This window comes from Cynara cardunculus, assembly GCF_001531365.2.
Source record: "Cynara cardunculus var. scolymus isolate 2C chromosome LG 11, CcrdV1, whole genome shotgun sequence".
Classification (NCBI taxonomy): Eukaryota; Viridiplantae; Streptophyta; class Magnoliopsida; order Asterales; family Asteraceae; genus Cynara; species Cynara cardunculus.
This window is the reverse complement of record NC_037538.1, coordinates 12,032,429-12,047,261: the sequence shown is the minus strand read 5'-3', so window position 1 is coordinate 12,047,261 and position 14,833 is coordinate 12,032,429. Positions and strand designations below refer to the sequence as shown.

General features: G+C 32.8%; 1 protein-coding gene across 3 annotated transcripts; it reads left to right on the top strand.

Annotated features, from left to right (window-relative positions):
• Positions 1-196: 196 nt before the first annotated feature.
• Positions 197-7,907, top strand: LOC112520720 (protein TPX2). Of its 3 annotated transcripts, none has more exons than XM_025129221.1 (19): positions 197-528; positions 2,112-2,258; positions 2,561-2,674; positions 3,597-3,750; positions 4,014-4,098; positions 4,512-4,562; positions 5,022-5,119; positions 5,218-5,293; positions 5,370-5,432; positions 5,556-5,639; positions 5,771-5,829; positions 6,053-6,103; positions 6,210-6,288; positions 6,374-6,439; positions 6,530-6,592; positions 7,105-7,191; positions 7,298-7,342; positions 7,420-7,526; positions 7,601-7,907. In XM_025129221.1, exons 1-19 carry the CDS (start codon positions 336-338, stop codon positions 7,617-7,619), a joined length of 1,641 nt encoding a protein of 546 aa, XP_024984989.1. In that variant the 5' UTR covers positions 197-335; the 3' UTR covers positions 7,620-7,907. The 3 variants fall into 3 exon arrangements, with proteins under 3 accessions (XP_024984989.1, XP_024984992.1, XP_024984991.1); XM_025129223.1 differs by having other exon boundaries at positions 234-528; positions 2,579-2,674; XM_025129224.1 differs by lacking the exon at positions 6,053-6,103.
• The last annotated feature ends 6,926 nt before the right edge of the window (positions 7,908-14,833 follow it).

The window sequence follows — 14,833 nt, the reverse complement described above, 5'->3', positions numbered from 1 at the left end:
ATTTGTTTATAGAACCCAGAAATAAAAGAATAAAAACAAGCCCCGTTCAAACAAACCAATAAGGAAGGGTATAGTCGTCATTTCAGAAAATATAACGTTATCTTCCTCTTGGAACCCCACCTCTATTCAAATTCCAAATCACTTTTTAATACCCATCTTGTCCCTTGCTACAGTCCCCCAATCTATAGATACAGAGCTTTGTATGTATAGTGTATACCTACAGGTACGTAAATCTGTATCTGTAGCTTTGTTCTCTGCAACACAATCCCCAAAATACTCAGCTTTTGTGCAAGTCTGAAGCCAAAATCACAGGTTTTCTAGATAGAATTTTGAGAATGGAGGTGGAAATGGAGGATGACAATAGTAGTAGTAATACGGTTGTTGAGTTTACGTTTACGGCGGTGGAAATCGACCTCGATTACGAGTTCGAAGCCGCGAGGTTCTTTGATTTTAAAAGGGAGGAGTCGCTAGAAGAAGCTCGTGAGGCAGAAATGTGGTTTGATTCCGTCGAAAGCTATCCTCCTTCGCGTAAGTTGTTGAAATCTGTATACATTGCTGTTTTACGCTTGCGCTTTTTCTTTTTTGCATTATTAAGAGTCGTTGTTATCCATTTTAGCTTCTTTTTACACTGATAGAGCTTGAGTATTGCTGGCGATGTTCATTTTTTTGTTAAGTAGCATTTGCTTGAGATTGTTATTGTTCTGATAACGATCGTTTTGTTAAACCTATAAAATAGGGCAAAACTCGAGCCAAGCTAAATTTTATTGAATTTTTTTAGTGTAAAATGTTTATGCTCCCTAATCTTGACTTTCGAGGTCAATCATAGGTTGTTTAGGTTCAAAATTGATAAATGTCAAGAAAAAATATTAGTTGGTAGATATAACATCATGAAGGCTCGCTCACAGATGTGATTTTGGTTAAATTGTGGATCATTTAGGTCAATTTTGATTTAGAGTGTAAGGTTTGACCTTAAAAGTCTAAAGTCTAAACATATCCATTATTCTGTAACAAAATGGTATTGGTGTATGGTACACCATCAAAATGATAGTTGAAAAGTAATTTCACACGGATACACCTTGTGGTTTCATAATCTATTCATGGACATGTTTATGCAGTATATGCTTATCAGGTGTGGGGTAAACCCCTTAGTTGGACTCAGGCAGCTAAATGTTGATACACGTCTTGTATCTGTGGTCCATATTATTATTATTACTACAGAAAACAATGTATACCGTTGTACTTAATAAGGGCTCCTGTGTACCAGTCATTATTGAATTATTCAGTCTATTGACCTGTGAAGTTACTGCCCCCTTGTAATTTTGAGGTCTACCCTGCTGTGGTTATTTCTTGGTTGTGTTTAGCATATAAATGGCTTGTGCCTTTTGGAATATTACTCTTGTTGGAGTAATTTAATTTGCTTGTGGTTTTATAATACCAGATCAAATGCATCATTAATTTGTTTGGCTGTTGAACAGTTGAAGCATATTTGCTTGGTTTTCGACCATTGCATCCTCCAGCTACAGCCAATCTCCTTTTATTGATGTTATTTCCTCCCCAAGTATATCATAGCTGGTCCCAGTTTTTCCACTTAAAGTAAAATCATGAAACACTGCTTTCACATTCCTGGTACACAGGATGTGTTGAAAAATGTATAGAAAAGTCTCATGTTCGAATCACCTGGCCCCTATGGGGCACCTTTTCTGCATCCAAAAAAAAGTAAAGGAACAAATGAGTTTTTTAGATCAATAATATCAAACAGATGAATAACAAAATAAATTGAACATAACTCCTTTTCTGGAAAAAAAGTTTATTTTCTTAGCAATTCTACAATGAGATATCATGTCGTGTGAGGGCCGCCAATAGCCATGATACAAGATTTCCTAATGCAGTCCTAAAATGGCACTTTTTTTCAGTCCCCCTTCTACTTGGTACATGATGAATTTCTTTCAATCCCATTGAAATAAAGAACGTAGAAGGTAATTTGAGTTTGCTAATGCCGCAAGAAGTTATTACTAGCATTTGTTGTGAAAGACCTTGCTTTTTAAATTTCTGTAGGCATGGCATCAGATATATCCATCTTCGCTCATCTCTCTCTGTATTTTTTATTTCAGCGTTCGCAGTCAGATTACTTTCAAGAGAACTAAGTGAAAATGCAGATGTTGCTTCACAATCAAAAGGTTTTGATGACGCAAGTCAGCTGGATGGTGTCTCTGATGTACGAGCACCAGAAGATTCTGCAATGGCTTTGAGAAACACAGGTATTAACTAGACTGCTAACTACATCCATATTCCCACCTTGTACTTGTTCACTGAGAAGATGATGCAAATAATTAGAAAATATGATTAGGAGTATTTGATTATTGGATCCTTGATGCATACAAGGACCATCATGATATAAGCTGGGCGTGTATTCATCAGCTGATTCTTTTTGTCATATGCTTTGACTTAGATCAATCTGCATTCATAAGTGTCTCTCTCGTAGCACATACAAGTTTCATGCGCTTTTCCAGCATTTTTGTAAGATATGAGATATGTAATCATTAATTGACTATACCTTCAGCTGTTAACTCCCTTGCAGACGGTGATGGGGTGAATGAGGGAGTTCCTTTGGAGTTGAAGAGTTACTATCTACAAGCGTTCCAGAAGCAACAGTCTACCAGTACAATACCTAGAGGTGCTTCAAGTCTCTTAATCTTAGGTGGCGTTTGGCTTGTTGTTTGGAATATGGTTATGAATTTGATAGTAGGGTGGAATAAGAGTCATCCAAAGCTGTTGTTGGTTTATGAGTTGAGTTCGGGTATCATTACCAATAATGATGTTCGTTTGTTAATATTTAGATATAAAAATGTAATTAGTTCCACTTTTTTTCTATGTTTATAATAATAGTAATAATAATAAATCAAATAATAATAACATGAACAACATTATTATTATTAATGATAATAATATTAATAAAGATCACATTACTATTATTATAATGCTTTATTAACATTCATATATTTAATACTAAATGAATATAACAATAATAGTTTTATTTTTAATATTTTTATTAGTATGCAGTGTTCGCCGTGGCTAAAGACTCGTCTCTGACGTCACATTAACCCTGTCATGCATGGTTTTTGTAAGGCGTTATTTTATCTCGTCTTTTACATGTTTTTTTACCTTCCTAGTGTTTTACATATAACCTCATTTAAATTGTCCAAAATCATTTAATAATCTCAATAATATATTATTATTATTATGAGCTAAATTCGGGAGTGGGTTTAAAAATCCATCATCTCAATGGGTTCGGGCGATTCCGATCTATTTGTGAATCATTTTCATTTTTCTATCCCATTTCTTATAACCGAACATCATTATTGCTATAATTCTAATCCCTTAAAACCAACTATCTCTTTGTATTGGTGGTTTTTTCTTTTGGCTTTGCTCTATTTGATAAAGTCCTTGCCCATCTACTGAAGAAGAAGCATTTTTGTCCTTAAGTTTATCAAAGCAATATCCTATTCAATTGTCTAGAGAATTCTGTTGTTTTATCCGTTCCATTTTCCTTTTGTCGTCTGTAAACTAAGATGCATGTGCTATTTACGTCCTTGCAGGGTTGGGATTTAAAGATAGCACAAGAAATGATAATTATAAATCTAAGACAAAACCAAGTTGGAAACCATCTTTTCCAAGGACCTCAACTTTGATGAAACCTACAGCAAGTCAATTGGCTAAACAAAACCAGGAGCGCTTAGTGGATCATTTCAGGTAATCACTGCTAAATTTTTTGATGTCATCATTCCCTTTTCAAGTATCTCATGTCAAATATTGCAACACAACTTGCAAAAATTCCTGTGGTCGTTACTGCATTCATCATCTGATGTGCTTGGATATCTGGTGCATGCTTGTTGATTACTATGATTAAGTAGATAAGAATGGAAGGACAAGTAAATAGAATAGTGTTTCTATGAATAAACAATCAATGTCTTTCTTGTCCTTATTTTCAAACATCGTGTATCATTGTGTGTTAGGTTTCAGAAATTGGGGAACAGTTCTTCTGGCATTGAAAGTCAAGCTGCTAAAAGACAAAAGCTCGAGGGCGGCCACTTGTGTAAGGTCAGATATACAAGTAGTTTTTTTGTTTACAAGTTACAAACCAACTCTTGCATGCATTTGAATATTTACTACTCAGACACAAAAGCTTCTGTTACTTTAGTTGATGTTATTGCAAATATGTTTAGATTGTACTACTGGAGCCAGAAGACATGAACATACCTTTTTGAGTTTATTGCTTATAAAAACATCATAGAACATTGCTTCATAAGTCTGTCCGTGTTTTTTTTTCTCCTGAACCTCGAATAATACTTTCTTCTATTCTTCCTGAAATGGGATTGAAACCTACCTATGATAACCTGGTGTTAACCATCACAAGGAATTTGTCTAGTTTCATTTAACATACGGCTGAGTTTAATGCCATTCCCTTCTGTTCTAGATGCAACTTATGAGCATTTGAAATGTTTACTTGACAGGTTACAGAGACAAAGCAACAAGCTAACTTTGTCCACAAGCCGCCAAAAAGGGTGAGTTGCATATCCCTCAAATAGACGTGCTGTCCTTTTTCCTGCATTGGTGAATTAATTACAGCTTCATGATAAGTACAGTATTTGAAAGAGGAGCTGATCATCTCAATTCTCGTTTTCCAAACTTTAATGTGTATATCCCAAATGTTACATGTGATAGCTGAATAGCTTGTTTCCTAGGTTGCCTCAAGCTCATCGAACACCAATCTTTCAACAAATTAAAACCACAACATGTGCTTGTTCTAAAATCGGGTGAAAGTTTCCAGAGGACATGTATTATCACCTTTTTTCCTTATTGCTGATTGATGAATGAGTGATATGACATTATCCGCATACCTACTTTGGGTATTAATATAGCCATCTAGTAGTGGAAATCTAGAGGGTGGAGGTGCATGCTGTTTTATATATTCAGTTCTTAACTTTTTGAAAGTTCTCTTAGCTCCTTTTGATGGTTTACAGGAAGGCACCTTTGATGGGAATGCAGGTCATGGTAGATTACGAATCACTGTTCCTAGACCACCTGATCTTGCAACAGCTCAAAGGGCACAAAGGATAAGGTTTAAGTCCACCTTGCTATTGCTTTCCAATGGTTTGTGCATTTAACATGTTTCTTCTCTAACAGTAGTTGATGTACTTGATTTTTTTCTGGTGTCAGGCCAAAAGGTGATATTGGAAGTGAGCATGTGGCATCAAGAGCTCCTGGGTTCAGAGCTCTTCCTCTCAACAGAAAGGTTTGTACTTAAATAGCAGCTTTTTACAAAGCAATTGTCAGGTTATTTTTTTCTTTATCTTGTTGGTCACTGGCAGATTTTTGAGGCACCTTCATCGTTACACCAAAAAAGAAGCACTCCCCAATTACCAGAGTTTCAAGTAAGCTCCCAAATCGATCTTATTGGTCGTTACTTCATATTTATTTCGTGCAATTTTTGTGGCAATTATCACTTCTAAACCTTTGAGGTTTACGTCATGGATCATATTGATACTGTGTACCAGGAATTTCACCTGAAGACAACAGAGAGGGCTGCACAAAATGCTGCTGCAGTTCCATCAACTTCAGCTTGTGGAAACAACTTGAAGGTTAGAAATCAAAGCCAAAAACATACAAGATTTGAAATTTTTATATCTTGATGAAGAGAGAATTGTTCTTTTGGTGGATCACTGATGTCCAAAAAGATGATGTGATCTAAAAATTGTGTATTTTTTTACAGGTGCCGCAGAAGCCTAGTTTTGCCTTTGCTGCAGAAAGTAGCAACAGAGAATCCAAAGGGTATTATTTCAATAATCCTTTAATGACGTAAACTTTATCATTGTGGAACTCTGAATGGGATCTAACAGTTTCTTTTTATTGATGCTTATGGGAAGTTCTTTAATATTCTGTAGTGTGATAAGCATGACTAACTTTGCTACTGCCAGAGAGAATTGTAGTAATGTTGTAAACTTCTTTACTTTTAAGACTAACTTGGCATACCCTATTTAACATGTGGTGTTAGGATTTCCATGAGTACAACCTACTGCTCATGTGATTATTCTACATTGCAAAAGTAAGACACATTCATATTTTGTCATCTTCAGCATATGAACTTATTTTATGTAGGATTGTTAATATCAGATCCATGTATATATGGTATAACACATCTTCTCTCTCAGATCACATGTTGCTAGTGTTTCGAAACAGGAGGATTGTGAAACAATTCACAGATTTAAAGCTCTACCCCTTAACAAGAAGGTATTGGCTTTACATTCAGGAATAAATTTAATCTCTAAATAATACAAATACTTAATCAATGGATGCACGCTTTTGCTGAATGCAGATATTTTCCAGTAAAGGAGATCTAGGAGTTTTCAGAAGTAGCAAGAGGGAGACGACAGTTGCTATGGTAGTTGCCCATAATGGCATTTACTTCCATCTTCCTACTCTTCAATTGCTTATCGACTTCATAGATTTCCATCTTCTGATCTTTCCACAGACATTTAATTTTCAAACCGAGAAGAGAGCTCATCATGCTCCACCAGTTGATCTCTTTAACAAGGTATGCTTCCTGTAAATGTCCATCCCTGTTGAATTTTTGTCTTTTCCTATTATACAACCCCGCACAACTTTAAACACCCTTCTGTTCTGGGATGAACAAGCCTTTTAGACATCTGTACTTTGTAAGTTCCACAAATTTTTATCAAAGTGCTCCTGTCCCATGAACATTGTAACACTTAACTGGGCAGATAGTTTTAGATAATTGTTTGACTATTTGTCTAATGTCTAACATTCTGTTCAATAATTACGAATCTAGGGAATCTTGGCAGCCAAATCAACATATTGATGTTCTTGACAAGCATGCAATTATAACATAAAAAAACATCCCTCAAACGAAATCGTTGCAATTTTCATGGTCCTGGGGGAGATTGTGTTTCAGAAACAGTTGGCCATCATGATGTTCATTTGTTTATTATTTATCACAATCTCTTATTGATCTGCTACTCTGCTATAAACCTATAAGGTTGCATCTATAACATTCACGACTTTCACCATCCTTTTTGTGATTTGTAGCTCTCGTTGGCATCAGAACTTCAACAGGATTCTGGTTCTCAGTTAAATAGGCCTAGGTCTAGGCCTAGGCCTTCTGTTTTTACGAAGGTTATTCCTATTCCCTTTTCATAACATTAATTAAACCTAGCTTTTATCAACCCTAAAGATTGCATTGTTTTAGCTTCTACTGAGTTGTATATTATTTTGGCACAAGGGCTCAAAAGAAAACCGAGTATGCTCCTTTCAACAACAAAGTGAGGTAAGCGTCATTGATTTATCACTCATCACTCTGACCAATCTCTGAGTGAAATTTACGGTTCTAAATTCCTTGATTAGATGAAGCATTTATCAACTGGGAAGCTACTGAGAATGGGATCAAAACAAGTTCTGTTTGACTGTGATAAGACCATCACTGAAGGCACTCCCTTGTTAACAATTAGCAGGTAAATTCACCTAAAAATTGTTTACCAGACTATTAATTCTTACATATTGGATTTTCATGGTTAATTTGGAACAGAAACTTGGTTATCCGTTAACATGATGAAAACTCCGCGACTGGTGCTATTGATGGAAGACCAAACCAAGGAACCAAGATATTGTTGCTGTGTGATATTGCATCTCGATCTCCCAAATCTCGTTACCAACACCATACAGACCTTAGACTTGTCAATAAATGTCAGAAAACCAAAGTTAGTTGTACAGCTCTTAATGATTTCCTTCTGTTTCTTTTTTAGTCACCAATGAATGAGAGCATATATGTCTCTATAAAAAAAAGAAGAAAATACAGTAGAACTAAGTTTGCATCTGTTGCAATATAATATGATGGTTAGAGGAAGTTGATGCTGGTTTTGCAATCAATAACATTAATAAACTCAAGGTGCATTTAGTGTGTTGGTATTTGATATTTAGGGGCCGTTTTACTGCACGCGTACTCGGTGTCACTTACCTTATTGAGTGTACATGACAACCGATAAGTACAGAGATTCAAGGACCAAAAAGCTTACTGGTATTGTTCCCTAGTGTGTTGGTATTTAATAAAATGCCATAGATGAGCCAAGCCCAGAAAGCGGGAAAGACATCATTTTGAAATTCGAGCTTCCCACTCTGATTCAGGGGGGCGAATAAAGGCGTCCACTTCCAGTATTTGAGACTGGTTGCAGGTCTGGCCCATGCCAGTACTGATCGGTCCTGGTTTATGAAGTTAATCTAAGGTTTGACTGGCTAGTGGCTACTATTTTGTTCATTGTTCATATTCTTTTCTGGAGCAAATTGAATGAAAATGCAAATGTATTTTGCTTCGATTTCTGTTTTGTGTAATGTAGTTTCAGAAATTCCATTTTGATATCTTGATGTGATATCTCAAAACATTTAGATTAAAGTAAAAAAGATGGTCAAGGTATACTACATTTTCATATAATTCTTAAATATTTTAAATATAACATCTAAGGTACTAAAATAGAGGTTTTGAAATTACGTTATACGAAATTAAAATCAGATTATAGTACGTCTTTAAATATAATAGGAATAGATGTGAAGTATGTTATATTTGCAGATTCAATTACATGTTCCATAACAACAGCAAAACCTAAGATATATGTATTTCAAATGTTAAAAATATTCATAATCATTAGTCATTAACAAAAAATATCAACATCAGTATTAAAATTCAGATCTTTTAAATGTGCTGTTGTTGCATATAATGAACTAACCTAGTAACTTTTTCAATGAAGAAACCAAATTTAACATCAAATGTATTTTTTATTATTAACAAAGACATGTAGTGGTTAGTAAAAAACATTTTAAAATTACAGATTTGAGGTTTATGTATTTTTCTTTTTACGTTAAAAAAAATCAACTAGATATCAATGAGATTTCACACCTTAAAACATTCAAACTACCCATAACAAGTAGCGTGTATATTTTGACACCATAAACATTGGACCATCTTAGTCCTTATGTGCACATTTGTTCAAGTCTAACTTAGACAAATACATTATCACATAATTTGGTTAACATAATGTAGGTCCGGACGGCGTAGTCATTTCTCCACAAATCGTATTACACATATACTCTTATAGCTCTTAATCTCGCCATATCCCGAGATACACATCATCCGTTAATTTTATCCTCACTGAGTTTATGGTTTCACAAATAGATTGATATATTATATTGACAATATAAATCAGGATCATATCATATGCATCACAAAATATCCATAAATCATTATGCATATTAAGACATTTCATGCATATATCACATTAGAGATCTTATACCTTCATTCAAGTTTCAACATGGTGGGGGGTGGCTTCTGTCATTCCGTTCATAACTACTCAAGCTCGGTGAATTATTGCATATATCTTGACTACCATCTTATAAGAGGTATTCCCTTTTGTATACGTACCGACTATCATTCAACAAATACGTTTCCCGCCATGCTCTACTAACACCCTAATACGAACACTACACTTATGAAATTCATCCCATCTTAAAGTATAGCATTGTCATATAATAAAACATTCCACATAACTAAGAGGCATGACAAATCTATCAAAAGGTAGCATGCTCAATAAACATCATAATTATAAATCAAACATAATCATGCATGTATCTTAAATATAAAAGATCACGTGATACTTAATTAATGCAAATAATAGTGTCCGTAAGGGCTCAAGGGACATAATCTGGTACGATTACATCAAATGCACACGTAGGTCACCCCCTGTCTTGAGAAATTTAAGCTAATAAAATTTTCAAATACTCAAAGTTTACATCTAAACTTTATGATGGTTTTTGTGTAAAATTTCAATTTTATAAAAAATTATTATAATTAGTTTTCTAATTTATTTTATATCTTTTATTTTTATTTTTTCATTTTACACATTTATTATATTAATGCATATAATAGTATATTAATTAAAATAAATGAAAAAATATGTTTTTTTTACAAATTACATAATTATAATCGTTTCGCCAATACATTCGAAATGAACTCAATATTGAATATCTTTATATTCGATCTTATATTATTAAATATGATAAAGTTTACGAATTATTGTTAGTATTTACATTTTATACTCTTATAATTACATATTATGTCTGTTAATATAATAAAAGTCTAAAATAAAAAATAAAAATAAAAGTATATTAAATAAATAACTATAAATGTAGAACATGTAAGTTTTAAGAATAATTCATACATATTTATACTATTTAATAGTATAAGATCAAATTCAAAAATATTCAATATAACTTATTTACGAAACGATTATAATGAGATAACTTGTAAAAATTAGTAAATATACGATTATGTGTTATAATATAATAAAGATGTAAAATGAAAAATGAAAAATTAAGGAGTATAAAGTAAATTAGTCAATTAACTATAAATATGTAAAGTGTAAAAATAGTTTGAATCATGTTTACTATTTTTTACACTTTACACCTTTATAATTAGTTGTTTAATTTACTTTATATTTTTTATTTTTTCATTTTACATCTTTATTATATTATAACGCATAATCGTATAATAATTAAATATATAAAAGATTGCATTTTTTAATAAATTACATCTAGTAGTCTCGTCAATACGTTAAAAATGAGCACAATATTAAATATTTTTGAATTTAATCTTATACTATTAAACATTATAAAACTTACAAATTATTTTAGTAATTACATTTTATGCACTCATAATTACAGTTAAATAAATAACAATAAGGTTAGAAAATGTAAGTTTTAAAAATAATTCGTCCCCACTTATAATATTTAATAATATAAGATAAAAATAAAAAATATTTAATATTGGACTCATTTTGAACATATTGATGAGACGATTATAATAATGTAATTTATAAAAAAAAATGTATTTTTTTCATGCATTTTAATTAATATATAATTATGTGTGTGAATATAATAAATATGTAGGATGAAAAATGAAAAAAAAAATAAAGAATATAAAAAAATTAAGTAATTAATTATAGAGTGTAAAATGTATTTTTTTTTCTGCCTAAATTACCTTTTTAAATTATATTCTACCCGCCCGTATCTTTTTAGTTGTTTTTCTTTTATGGCAAAATATATCCTTCTAATTTCTATCATTTACAGTTTCTACATTTCACTTTTAAACTTAACAACTTATGCCCTTTTACTGATTAAACCTCATTCAAATGGTTTTAGGAAAATGTAATTACTAAACATTGTGCTGAAAATATTAAACAATATATTCAAGTCATTGTGGTTTGTAATTTATCTCTTTTTCATCCTTGTAATTGATTAATGACATCTCCAACTCAACCACTAAAAAAACCCTAACTGTAACCATAAACTAAAAAAAACTAAAAATATTTTTAATATTATAATAATAACAATATATAATTAAAAAAGTTGAATAAAATATTAATATATTTATACAGAACTATACATCTAGATATAGAGGCTAACATTTTATACCTCCATTGTTTTAGTATTTTAGTGTTGGGTTGAAAACGAAAATACTTTTATTTTTATGTTTTTGATGTTGAGTTGGAGATGATATTAAATAAGGTTTTTTCACTGATGATTCTACATCATCGAATCGAGATGCAATATATTAACCTCAGATATAAATAAATAAACTCTAAAGTTTAAAGAGTTTACACCAAATATAAAGAAACTAACTTAAGTTAATCCTAATTTAACAAATAAACCCTGAAGTCAAAAGATTAACCCCTAATTAACTCTAAATAATAATCTTGGAGTTCAACGTTTAACTGTATTAGAATTTTTTTTAGAAGAATCAACGACAAACATCAAGTCAAACGTGAATTTAATAGAGATTAAATATTATATTTATCATACACGCATGACACATGTAATTAATGTTAAAATACGATATTTTATTCTGTTAACATTAAAAATATAAATAATTTTAAAAATATTTAGTATTGAGCCTGTTTCGAAGATATCGACAAGACCTTTCTAACAATGTAATTTTTAAAAGGAAAAAAAAACGTATTTTTGATGTATTTTAGCTGATAATTAATTAATATGATAAAAAATATATAAATAAAAATTGAAAAGGAAGGGAAGTGAATTAAAACCACTAAAGCGTAACTACTTTCAACCCACCATCCTCAAGTTCTGGATGTCAGAACGGTTTATTTCTTAATTTTTCATTTAAACTCCCTAAAGATTTTTTATGTTGAAGGTTTCACCCTAAAAAATTTATGGTTTCAAAAGCTTTTATACCTTAAAAAAATATTTGGTTTCACATGTAACCATATCTCTTTTGAGTAGGCCTACCTTTGGCTTTGGTGGTGCACGAGTGGTGCCATGATGAAATTTTGGTGGTAAGTTCAGGGAACGAATTGGTTGCCGGTTTTGGTCACGATTCATGATGCTACCATGTCGGGATTGTGAGTTATGAAACCGGTATTTGCCGGAGGGAAGGGTTGGGTGGTCGGGAAGACGATAGAGGAAATTCACTAATATAATACCCCGTATTTAGTAAATCCAATCTCATAGCCGAAAGCCCAAATGTGTTCAATTTATGAAATTGTGCTTTATTGACTTGTATCTTAGCATTCAAAAGTTGTTTATTAGAACCAAGTTCTTTATAATTTATTCTTAAGGACCATGTTGGTTGAAACAATCTTGGTTAGGACCAAAATTGTAAGGAAATCACCAAAGTATGATTATATTAGAAATAAGTTAAAGATCAAGAGTTAGATTGTAAATGTTGAAAATATATATTTGAATTTATTTTTTTAAACCAAAATCGGATCTCTTCTCTCTCTTTAGCTCACCATCTCTCCTCCCTCTCTAGGGAAAAAACCCTAACTCTCCTCAAAATCTCAAAGTTTCTTCTCAAATCTTGATATTCTTGAAGATTGGATGTAGGAATTGAAATTAGGGACTCAAAATAAGGTAGGTTTATGGTTTAATTTTTGTGATTACTTCAAGTTTGTGACAATAGGGTTAAACCCTAAGTTTTTTCATGAACATAGGTGGAATGTTGATAATTTGAGATGAAATTTCGTCAAGTTTAGTGCTGTTAGAAGTGGCAGATTCATTCCAGTAAGTTTGAAAATTTGTATAAGATCAACCGTTTGTCCAATTGATGCGTTCTTTGTATTGTTAGAAAGGTATTTGTGTTATCTACAACTTCGTAACTCAGAAACCTAATTCGAACTCTAAGGGGGTGTTTGGTTCACATAATGTAATTTGATGGAATTGGAATCCATCAAAGGAATTTGACTTTGAAGGAATTGGAATGGAATTTGATGGAATTTGACCATGCATTTGGTTGGTAGGAATTGAAATGAAATCTCTCAATAGAATTGGAACAATCGTCTTTGTTTGGACCATCCCACATATCACCCCACCCACGCCCTACCAACCACCATGTCACTAATGTCGTTATCACAACTATCACCCTGCCCCAACCCCGCCCCCACCACTCCTGCCCCTGCCCCACAATAGGTGGGGTTGTTGGGGATAGGCGGGGTGAGGTGAGGCATTGGGGATGGGCCAGTAGGGGGCAAGTGAAGACTATAGTGGTAGGATGGTGGTTAGTGGTGGGTTGGAGTAGGGTGGGGGTGGGTGGTGTAACACCCTAAAAATTTATTATTTGTAAAATAAATAAATGTTAAGGGTTAAAATTTAAAGAGTAAACGACTTACGGGATTAAAGTGTCGATACTCGAAAAATATGATTTTATTGCAATAAATAAAATCAATTAAAAAAAAAAGAAATAAAACATTTTGAATTTAATTGATTTGGGATGAAAATGCAGAAAGAAAAACAAAAGGGACTATTTCTGCCAAAAGTAGAAAATTAATTTGGAAGTGATGAGATTTGRKAAATCATTTCCCAAAATMTCGTTTTTCWTGTTTTAGAGATGGTTAACGGCTTATAAATTGGATTTTTTGGCTGAATTTTTGTGGAGACGTTCCTAAGGATGTAAGGGAGTAAACGTCTTTGGAATTTCGAGATTTCATGAAGAAACGAGAGAGATATCGAGTTTGAAGCGGCATAGGGTCATTCCGCACAAAAACGGTGATTGGAGGTAAAATACTCAACCAAAATTGATGTATAATATATGGTTGGCTTCGTTTTTCAATTACCTTTCTGTTGGTACAAGTCTCGTGGGATATGGTGACTTGTACGTCGAGCGGTTTAGGCTAGAAGCTGCTGTGGCGGCGGCTCGACGAGATTCGGGTACAAAAAACTCAAAATACGAGTTTAATATTGAACAGTAGGGGCTGTAAATTTGGGTGCGAGTTGGGATTATTATTATGTATAAGATTTTGTAAAAAGTTTGGTGAAAAATGATCGAAAAAAAATATCTCAAACGAAAATCGTTCACGATAGCCGCACCAAGGGTGCGACCGGGTTGGGCCGGGCGTCGAGTTGAGTCGGCCGAYACTAGACCAAGTTTAGGCCATGACCGACTTGTTTTGGTCGAGTTCGGTTAGACTCGAGTTGTTTTGATTTGTTAAAAAGAGATTTGAGGCTTGTTGATTTACTTGGATTAATYGAAATAAATCGGGATGTTTCGATTAAGTTAGTCAATATTTGGACATCAATTGTAAAGATTATTAATTAATTGGATTTCCATATTTAAATTATAAGAAATAATTTAGTAACTTATTTCGGGAGTTGTGACTAGATAATTGTGGGATCGGACGTTTTTATAACGAGAATCGTATATAATTAAATGTTGGGTTTAATACGTCGTAATTTATTTCGGATGTGAAAAGAATTCCATTAA

What these genes read in the sequence shown, in the direction of transcription:
- LOC112520720 (XM_025129221.1), top strand. Translation starts at nt 336, where the DNA reads ATGGAGGTGGAAATGGAGGATGACAATAGTAGTAGTAATACGGTTGTT. An exon ending in CAAAGGGCACAAAGGATAAG is followed by an intron (nt 5,120 to 5,217) that starts GTTTAAGTCCAC and finishes TTCTGGTGTCAG; the next exon opens with GCCAAAAGGTGATATTGGAA. An exon ending in GGCCTTCTGTTTTTACGAAG is followed by an intron (nt 7,192 to 7,297) that starts GTTATTCCTATT and finishes TTTTGGCACAAG; the next exon opens with GGCTCAAAAGAAAACCGAGT.